General features: G+C 49.1%; 1 protein-coding gene across 1 annotated transcript in view; it reads left to right on the forward strand.

Annotated features, from left to right (window-relative positions):
* The window catches only part of LOC141154193 (keratin, type I cytoskeletal 18-like), an 86,153-nt gene extending 80,283 nt beyond the window's left edge, over positions 1 to 5,870 (forward strand). Inside the window, exons 8-9 of the mRNA XM_073639741.1 lie at positions 4,035 to 4,063; positions 5,440 to 5,870. Coding sequence (XP_073495842.1) covers positions 4,035 to 4,063; positions 5,440 to 5,561 — 151 coding nt within the window. The 3' untranslated portion in view covers positions 5,562 to 5,870. The remainder of the gene's footprint in view (positions 1 to 4,034; positions 4,064 to 5,439) is intronic.
* Positions 5,871 to 11,021: the final 5,151 nt, after the last annotated feature.

Raw genomic sequence — 11,021 nt, forward strand, 5'->3', positions numbered from 1 at the left:
CGGCGGCGCCCGTGGTTACTCGGCCCTGCGGCCAGGCCGGTGGCTCCGCGGAGGTAGGGGGCGCTGTTGGTATTGCGGCGCCCGGGGGTACTAGGCCTTGCGACCAGGCTGGAGGTACTTCCTGCTTGGTCACGCTCGGGGTCGAGGCGTGTGACGTCACAGGGGTCGCGGCTCCCGTTTGAGGCCTAGTCTGCAGCGGTGACGTTGCAGCGACGGGCACGGCAGGGGGTACTTCGGGCTCTGCGACGGGGAGCTGGGGCAGGCACGCGGTTTCCCGGTTTGGGGTAGAGACGTCCCCTTTACCTGCCTCCTTTCGTTCGGCTCCCTTCTCGGCGCCGTCTCCGGCCTTCAGTCCTCCTGCGCCATCCTCAGAGGCGGTCTGTCTCCTCGTCTCGGGTGGCGTGCTCCGCTGACGAGTCTCGGTCTGCTGGGCCATCTCACGGCTCCATTCTGCTAACGTCTCTCGCTGCACCCGGGCCATCCTCCGTGCGAGGCCCTCCAGCGCAGTCTGTGCACACTCCCGATCTCGGGGGAGCTGTGCCAAGACCTCCACTAAGCCTAGTGGGGTCGTTGCTTCTAGCAGGCTCCTGACCAACGGGTCGGTGCTGCTCTGCTCTCCTCCCGCTGTCTCCAGCAGGCCTTCTGGAGTGGCGACCGGCAACAGGCTCCTGACCACTGGGTCGGTGCTGCCTGGAGTGGCGGCCCGCATCAGGCTCCTGACCACTGGGTCGGTGCTGCCTGGCTCTCCCTCCATCTCCGGGTAGGCTCTCTCTGGACTCTGCTCCAGGCTTCTTGTCTCCGGGTGCGCTCTCTCCAGACTGCTCCAGGCGACACCCATCTTTGCTCTCTTGTTCTCAGTCCTCCCACTTCGAGGGCGGTCCCGGGGCCACTTGGTGATTGTCAGCTCCAGGGGCAGTTCTTTCACGCTGACAGACACCTCTAGCATCACAGTCTCTGTTGGTGGGGGCGGTTTCCACTTTTGGCGCCATGTTCGGTCCTGGCCCACGATGGGAGGCGGCCTCTTGCCACCCTCTGGCACGCCCATAATGGCGTCCGCTCTTCCAAGGCGGGAAACCTTTGGAAATGGCGGGAATCGTCTCCCAGTGGCGGGAAACTCTGCAGATGGCGGGAGAAAGCTGTTAATGGCGGACAACCGGCGGGAATCGATCTGTGATGGAGTCCGATGGCGGGGACCCTCCGGGACCGGCGGGAGACTTCTTTTTGAGGTAAACTTGTTCTTTTCTTCAGGCACGCAGTACCCGGGTGTTGCGGGCACGAGATCCTGCCGACTACGCCAAAGTTGACGCGCCCCTGGGCCTGTGTCGCGCTGCGTTGCGCACGCGGGAGCTTACCCAGAGCCGGATCTCTTGAGGGTTGTAGTCTCGTGGCGGTGACCCGGTCCGTGCCCAGGGAGTCAAACTGAGCGGCGATGTAACAGCGGTAGATGTAGGACGACTACGCCACCCGTTGAATGCAGCTATGGAGCTGCCGCTGCAGGACAGTCCGCTGAGGCCGGTGGATGGATGGTGCAGCGTAGATGGTATAACCCCCAACGGGAGGGGTATGGCCTCAGGGCAGCAGATGTGGATGATGGGGGTAGCAGGAACCACTCAGAGACGGTGCGGTGTAATTCAGGGTCTTTACTGGTAACAACGATAGACCCTCCCGGAGTACTTGCTAGTGAATGGGGACTGGTCAGTCCTTGAGCAGATGGGATCTCCCCTGGCCAGGCGGAGTTGTAGGCCTCCCAAACTGACTGTACTCTTCTGGCTACCTTGCTAGAAGCGGATATAAGTAGCCCACGTCCCTGAGTGTACCGTGTGGTGCTCACCCGTATGGCCGGTGACTCGGGGCCTTCTAATGGCTTCCGCTCCACGATGGCGGTGCTGGTCCCACGCGTGTGACCGTGCCTTCGGGTTTCTGGGCCTGAGGACCTGAAATCCCCTGCCGGTCGGCTTCTGCTGCTGGGTAAGAGTTAGTCCCCACAGCCTCGGACGCCGGGTCCGGTAAGAAAGCTTCTCAGTCAGGGCGAGCTCTGCAGCTGCCAGCCCCTGACTCGTAGTAGTATTGCTTCTGCTGTTTCTTGTCTCTACTCTCCTTGACTGACTAACCCTGCCTCAGCCCAGGGTTTATACAGGGGAAGTTCTTCCCCTCCCAAGACTGGGCAGGAGGTGTGGCATGCACAGGATCCCTGACCAAAGGACCTCCCACCTGCTCTCAGACATAACATTACATTACTGTGGAAAACCAGACCCCTGGGGTGCCACACTTGCATTCCAAGAAAACAAAGCAGATGCTAACTTCTATCATCATCATCATGCTCCTCACCTTGGCACTCTCAACTCCCCTGATGGAGAAGCCAGGGCCCACTGGAGGAGTCTGGTTCTCTGGTGGGCTTGTCCAATGCTGCCCTAAGGCAGGCCGGGCTAAGAAAAGTGTGGGGGGAAGTTCCAAGGAGAAATAGGGGCGGCTGGGGACCGTTTATGGAAACCCGGCCGCCCCTAGGCGGCTGGGGACCGTGTGTGGACACCCGGCCGCGGGGTGGCTGGGAACCGAGTATGGACACCCGGCCGCCCCCTGGCGGCTGGGGACCGAGCGTGGACACCCTGCTGCCGGGCGGCTGGGGACTGAGTATGGATACCTCGCTGCCAAAGCAGCCATGAGGTAGTGGCCAGCTTCGGCTTCCTCCAAACTAAAAGGCCCCATTTCAAGTGCAAGCTAGCAGTATGGTATTGCAGCCTGGGGGTGGGTGGGTGGCAGGCTGCATACTTGCACTTGCATTGCAAGGAATGGGGGAGGTGCAATTGAACACTGCCCTGGGACAAGGACTTGCACGGGGATAGTTGCAAGTCTGTATCTTCTGATCTCTTCCACTTCTGATGGGCACACTTTAAAGCAGTGACCTGGGAGTCAGAGATGCTTCCAAGGGTCTTCCCCATGCTGTCCCCATGTCTTTTCAGCACTGTATGCATGTGTCACACAGCACATGGCCAGATAAGATTGTAAAATGCTAAAATGACATTTCCCGGTGAATGCATTTGTCACGGTTGAAAGCAATACAAAAGTGCAAAAACGCATAAAAAATGCTACTTGTGAACATAGCCCAAGGTGTAGATGAGTATTTTTGTTTTTGGTTATTTATTTTACCTTATACACAAGTCTTTACCCTGGAAAGGATGTTCCTTAACATATTTCACAGGAAAACAGTTTCGGTTTCGTTTTTGAACGTTTTATTGTGAGCCCGTAAAAGTGGCTTAATACCTCTGACCACGTTGTTGACAGCAGTGACCTGGGGGTCAGAAATGCTTCCTGGGGCGATGCCCATGCTGTCACCATGTCTTTTGAGCACTGTCACTATCATTTTGGGCACTTTTTAGGCTTTCTACAGACTGCCGGGGGTGCCTCCGCAAAAATGCTCGGGTCTCCCATAGGCTAACATTGGGCTCGTTGCTCGGGTCGAGCACCCGAGTATCACGGCGAGCTCGGCCCGAGCTTCGAGCACCCGAGCATTTTAGTGCTCGTTCAACACTTCTTTTAACTCTTATAACTTCCTAACAACAAAAAATTATGTTTCAAAATTGTGCTGATGTAAAGTAGACATGTGGGAAATGTTATTTATTAACTATTTTGTGTGACATATCTCTCTGATTTAAAGGCATAAAAATTAAAAGTTTGAAAATTGCAAAATTTTCATAATTTTGCCAAATTTCCGATTTTTTCACAAACAAAAATAAAGTCATATCAAATAAATTATACCTCTATCACGAAGTACAATAGGTCACGAAAAAACAATCTCAGAATCAGTGGGATCTCAAGCGTTCCAGAGTTATTACCTAATCTAAAGTCACATTGGTCAGAATTGTAAAAATTGGCCTGGGGTTAAAAGGGTTAATTCAGTCCAGATGAGTATTAGGGGTTCATATACCTATGAACAAGGCTTTCATTGCTGCTCAGCAGGTATTGTAGCTTAAACTTTTAATTTTGGCGACTGTTTGGTCTAGTTTGTTCTAACAGCTGCTTTTATTACTTTTCAGTGAGAAAATCATCGTACCCGAGCCAAGACGTAAGTAAAATATATATGGAATGGTATTAGATATGAGCGCCAACTATTAGGCCATGTTCACACGTTCAGTATTTGGTCAGTATTTTACATCGGTATTTGTAAGCCAAAACCAGAGCAAAAAAAAAAATCACAATTCTGTTGGTTTGATCTTTTCTTTTGCTTTATGACATTTACCGCATGGGTTAAATAATTCTAGATTTCAATAAGTGATTGTATTTTTACACATGCTAATTATTTTTTTAACATCTTTATTTTTAAAGGAGGGTAATTTGAGTTTTTATGTTCTTTTTATTTATTTTTTTTATATTTATAAAACTTTTTCCTTTTTTTTGAGTCCCCTTAGGAGCCCTAAACCTGTGATCATCTGATTGCTTGTTACTGTATATATACTACCATACGGCAGTAGACAGCTAAAATCACAATCTCCTTTGAAGCCCAGTCTGTGAGTTTCACAGAAGTACCAACCCATGGGCACCTTGCTATTGCCTCATGGAGGGTCCCAAAATGTCACCCCTTTGATTTTGACTTAAATGCTGCCGTTAGTTATTGACAGCAACATTTAACAGGACAACAGCGGCAACCAGAGCTTAGCTCCGATCGCTGCTGTTACAGGCAGATGCTGGGTATAGCTCCATACACCCGCCCTTGACGTGAGCCATACATATATGGTAGATGTTGGGAAGGGGTTAGACATCCAACCCTTTTTGTTCTTTGGTAGAAAAGCCACTGCCAGAGCTTTCACAAGCTACTTTCTCTGCTCTTCTCATTGAAAACACATGAACACTCATTCGTGCCAAACGTTTATGTGAATGGGGGAGCCGCGAGAAAGTGTTGAGCAGAAAGCTATTGCATGTGTATGGCCATTAGTGATGGGCGACTTCTCGATTCTCGGAGAGACAAAGATGCTCGCGAGTCGAGCCCGTCCGAGCGTCCAACATGCTCGATTCGAGTACCGAGCACTCTAGTATTTGAGTGCTTGATCAACGCTAATGGCCCTCACTAGAATATAGCCACTCTGGCCATTAGCTGATTGGCATGCGTGAAGCTTCTCTAACCCTAAATTGTGACCAATCTATGGCCGATATCACGAGAGCAGAAGCATTCGGCAACACTGCTGGTATTTTCCAATGAAGATGTTTTTCTACATTTCCAATACTCTATGCAGAGTTGCCAATCATTGGGGAATGCCCATTGGTGGTTACCCAGAATATCCACTTTTGGGCAGGGTTTACATAAACCCCATCCTCTTTCATCCCAAAAGACAGTTGTCATTGTCAACAATGATGTCAACAATGATTGATCTATTTCTCGGCAAACATTGACATCCATCGGTCAGTGATCGGATCTTTGTCTGAACTTGTCTTTCTCTTTTTCAGAACCAGATATCAGAACCAAAAAAATTGTAAAGACAGTGACACAAACTCTTGTGGATGGAAAGATTGTGGGTGAATCCAGCGAGGTGGAAGAATACGAGCATGCCGAAAAAAACTTGAAATGATCATCATCATCATCATCAATGCCAAGCAAATGTGTCGGTTTATTTTCTTTTGATGTCAACTAACTGCTCACAGAGCAATACGAGATCTATAGGTTATTTTCCGCAGGATTGTTACATGCAGTGACACAATGTGATATTCATTACCGGCAAGGTTCATTATGTGCATTAATATTAGTACTTCACCATCAGTGCTCTCTACGGATCGGGTGGAGTAAGTTTTGCATTTCTACATCTGACCCACCAGCAGGACATATCTCTGAAATTATTTTGGACCAATCTCTTATTTTTTTTTTTTTATATGTGATGCAATCTAAATCCCTGGCAAATCCCCTGTAAGTGCTGCAAATAACACCCGGATCCAAGACATGAAATGTGAATATTGCATGTCCATGTTAAGTGTAAAGAATGCGATAATGGGTCTGACTGTCCAAGTAAAAGTAAAGCGTCTGGGAAGTGAAGAATTTTAAGATAATTTTCGGTGTCTTTTGAAATGCTGATATTTGTTGGCCCCCTGGGGTATGTGGAAATATGTCATATTAGCAGGTTGCTTGGGCCACAATTATAACGGAATTAATTTAAAAAATGATTGTTTTTCTGCCTTTACAAATCTATTAGTCTTATACGAATAAAAAAATATCTTATAAAAAAAAAATTTCTGCCGTTTATCAATACCGGTGTGGTGTTCGGCATCAAAAATGACTCTGGAGCTGGGGAGCAATGTTTAGTTTGGGAGGATGTTCACATATTGCAAATACGCTGCAGAGATTTGTGCATCTGGTAAATCCATTTCATACATTTGGATGGGGTTGTTCCTGGAGCAGGTGCATGGATTTATGGAAGCTGCATTTAGATGATTGTGACAATCAAATAAGTTATTGCAACAAATGTGTGTGAATATGGACGTAGTCCGCTCTCAGACTGCTGTAGCGCTGGTGCTTTTTGCTCCCATATTATGGACACGACACCCGCATCTCCTGTGGTGCATCAGAATCGGATCTGTGATACATTTACCCCAATTCTGATGACACAAAGGAGATCTGGGCGATGTGTTTGTAAGGGGTCATGCACTTATTTTCTTGGACAAGTGCAAACCACCGATAGCACTTGTACCTATGATATTCTAGGAGGCCGTGCACATGTCCGATTTTTATCTTCGGACCATGAAAAAAGTCAGAGACATGTCCAATTTTGATCCAACACTCGGCAAGGAGTCCGTGAAACAAATCGGACCACCCTCAGATAAATCCGATTTTCATGGACTGAAAGAAAGGAGAAAGTGGAGAAACTTTTTTTTATTTTTCTCTCCACATCCAAGAAAAACTGATGACATTTTGACCAAACTTTGATCAAAGCCTGATCAGAATAATAGGACTGTTTTTCTCGAATGTGGAGGAATCGGGCGCGTGGACCCACCATTAGGCTACGTTCCCAAGATCAGTATTTGGTGAGTTTTTTATGTTACAGATTTCCTGCACCATTTCTGCACCTAAAAGGTAAATTAGGTTACTATTTTTGAGTGTTCTTTTACGCACATTTTTAACTTGGTTTTGAGGCGACGGTTCCTGTCTCTTATTGGTATATAGATAAATGTATGTATTAGCTTTGTAAGTCTTGTTCATAAAAACAACAAGACAGAGAGTTGGCTTTGTTGAAAAACTGCTGAAGACATGTAGACCCAGCATAGTTCTTGGGATAGTTAGCAGAATCCATGATTTACAACTTTTGACCTGCTAACTTATATATGCTTTTTAGGTAATGTACTCAAAATCCCCTATTTCTCTGAGCAGGAGCGTAACAATCGCGGTCACAGAGGGAGCGACTGCGACAGCGCCTGTGCGGGAGGAGGGACAACCGATGCCAGCGCCTACTTCAGCTGGATGTAAGTCCAAGGACTCCCTGCACAGCAATATACACCACCGGCCAATCAGAGGCAAGCTGCTAAAATCGGCATCCCAGGATTGCCTATGTCACCACTGGCCAATCAGAGGCAAGCTGCTAACATCGGCATCCCAGGATTGCCTATGTCACCACCGGCCAATCAGAGGCAAGCTGCTAACATCGGCATCCCAGGATTGCCTATGTCACCACCGGCCAATCAGAGGCAAGCTGCTAACATCGGCATTCCAGGATTGCCTATGTCACCACCGGCCAATCAGAGGCAAGCTGCTAACATCGGCATTCCAGGATTGCCTATGTCACCACCGGCCAATCAGAGGCAAGCTGCTAACATCGGCATCCCAGGATTGCCTATGTCACCACCGGCCAATCAGAGGCAAGCTGCTAACATCGGCATCCCAGGATTGCCTATGTCACCACCGGCCAATCAGAGGCAAGCTGCTAACATCGGCATCCCAGGATTGCCTATGTCACCACCGGCCAATCAGAGGCAAGCTGCTAACATCGGCATCCCAGGATTGCCTATGTCACCACCGGCCAATCAGAGGCAAGCTGCTAACATCGGCATCCCAGGATTGCCTATGTCACCACCGGCCAATCAGAGGCAAGCTGCTAACATCGGCATCCCAGGATTGCCTATGTCACCACTGGCCAATCAGAGGCAAGCTGCTAACATCGGCATCCCAGGATTGCCTATGTCACCACCGGCCAATCAGAGGCAAGCTGCTAACATCGGCATCCCAGGATTGCCTATGTCACCACCGGCCAATCAGAGGCAAGCTGCTAACATCGGCATCCCAGGATTGCCTATGTCACCACCGGCCAATCAGAGGCAATCTGCTAACATCGGCAACCCAGGATTGCCTATGTCACCACTGGCCAATCAGAGGCAAGCTGCTAACATCGGCATCCCAGGATTGCCTATGTCACCACCGGCCAATCAGAGGCAAGCTGCTAACATCGGCATCCCAGGATTGCCTATGTCACCACTGGCCAATCAGAGGCAAGCTGCTAACATCGGCATCCCAGGATTGCCTATGTCACCACTGGCCAATCAGAGGCAAGCTGCTAACATCGGCATCCCAGGATTGCCTATGTCACCACCGGCCAATCAGAGGCAAGCTGCTAACATCGGCATCCCAGGATTGGCTATGTCAGCTGCCAGCCTCTGAACCAGCTACAGAAGAGGACGCCGCACATCATGGGATCGGAGGAAGGTGAGTAGAATAGTTTGGGATTTTTTTGTTTTTTATGCAGAGGCAGAACAGGGGACATATACCAGGAAGGGAAACAGGATGAGGGACATATATGCCAAGAAGGGGGACATATATACCAGGTTGTGGGACATATGTGACGCCCTGTGGCTGCAGGCTGTCACAGAACTCCTTGGTGTTGCACAGATGGGATTCTCCCCAGTGGCCTCAATACATGCAGACACCTCCACCCAAGTCCACTAGATGGTGCCCTGTCAGGTATATATATACTGGGGGGTGGAGTTCAGGAAGTCAGTCAGTGGGAAGCAGTGTGACACGATGCTGCAGCACCAGACAAGCTGAAGTCTGTGTGGCTGAAAGCCAGGCTAGGCCCAAGCTGCGGGCTAGTCTGGCTAGTGAGAGCCTAGAGTGGGCTAGAAGGCAAGAAGGAAGAGAAGAGCCATGAGGGACAGAGGAACCACAGAGGGTTCATCCCCTGTTGCAAGCCGGGCACCGGGCCCGAGCCTATTGAGATCTCTATGCCCAGTAGGGAATCCGGCATACTGAGGAGGATTTCATATTCCTCAGTCCACCCGTGAATAGCGCACACTCAGAGGACTAGGTACCACGAAGGCCCCAGCGTCCAGGGATCGTGGTAACCAGTGGGAAAGCCCTCGCCGCCAAGCAAGACGGGTGAGAGAAACATCAAGGAAGCTAGACCCTGTTCCAGGCAGGTCAGAAGCTCCAGGGAGAGAGACAGGAAGATACAGAGAGGAGGCCTTACACCCGCTCACTGGGGAGCAGGACCAGAAGTGCACACCACCTACAAGTACCCCGGACCGTACCTGACTACCATCATCAGTAAAGGTACTGAAACTAGCCCCGGTGTGTGTGTCTGTTCTTCCTCTGACCCGGCTGGGTCCCATCTCCCCTGCACCACCATCCATTACACCCTACGCTGCCCTGGAGCCAGCTCTACCTGTGGAGAGCCACACCATCCCTGCTGCCGTAACACCAGCTCCAGAGGACTGCTCCGCAGCGGCGGCACCCCTTGGCTGCATTCCACAGGTGGCATCACGAACACTTTAAATCCCTTATAAATACCCCCCTTTTTACTGACCGCCCTGGGTCACGGACCGGGCCAGCCACCGTGATGTCCCCCAGCAACCAGAGACCCGGCTGCCGAGTACCCCACGGCCCAGGGGGCGCGTCACATACTGTATATACCAGGAAGGGGTCAGGATGGGGGACATTACTACATGATGAAGATGGGGGCGAACACATATGTCTTTATAAGATTTAATCCACGTTCGGTATTTGGTCAGTATTTTACATCAGTATTTGTAGCCAAAACCAGTAGTGGAACAATCAGAGGAAAAGTATAATAGAAACACGTCACCACTTTTGTATTTATCACCCACTCCTGGTTTTGGCTTACAAATACTGATGTAAAATACTGACCAAATACTGTACGTGTGAACGTGTCTATAGGTTTCTACAAGGGCCCATACATCTGCAGGGAGGTGGGTGAGGGGGAGCAGGTCCAAATTTTGCATCGGGGCCCATCGGATTCTAGTTATGCCATTTTTAAAAGTCCCCAATTTGGTATATGAGACAGATAAAGCTTTTGAACACAGACCGATGACTCCTAGTATTCACCTGTCTCCGATACATCGCTCCTAATTTGACCAGCGCCGGCGAATCTGGAGACCCCTTGAATCTCACCCCAAATTAGCTCTCCTAGGAAAGGGGTTTCCACAACATTATTACATTCTTTGCAATGCATATGCGTTATTTACCTGGGGATTTTCCCCATCTAATGTAATTCTATGGGGAGAACATAAAACTCGGCGCACCCGCAAGAGAAATTGACATGTTGCGAATTTCAAACAGGCACCACAGCTCAGTTTACACGGCATAAAAAAAAGCAGAGTGAGCGTGAGAGCTGTATAAATCCCATCCACTCTGCTGGAACTGTAAAAAGATGCATTTTTTGCACAGTGAAAATACACAGCATCAAAAACTCATTGTGGGAACTTAACCTTCGGATGTATTCACACTGAGCTTTTTCAGGAGCTTTAGGAGCGGAAACTCTCCAAAAAACACGTAGAGTTCAAAAACCTCAAGTTTTGATTCAAAAGTTGGAAAATTTCTGGTCCAAAAACTCATGAAAAATGAGCGTTTTTTGAGGATTTCATTTTAAGCGGATCTGCCCCCAAATCCTTATTTTTTTTTTTTTAAATCACTTCAAAAACACTTGGAAAACTCTTCCTATTTATTGCTATAGGAAATTCACTTTGCAGATCATATGATATTTTTTTTTAAACTTTTCTTTTCCTGAAAAAGTTCTGAAAAGCTCCTAGCAGAAAAA

Source organism: Phyllobates terribilis, unplaced genomic scaffold (assembly GCF_046119375.1).
Source record: "Phyllobates terribilis strain yellow unplaced genomic scaffold, ASM4611937v1 Scaffold_7__3_contigs__length_470593459, whole genome shotgun sequence".
NCBI classification, from domain to species: domain Eukaryota; kingdom Metazoa; phylum Chordata; class Amphibia; order Anura; family Dendrobatidae; genus Phyllobates; species Phyllobates terribilis.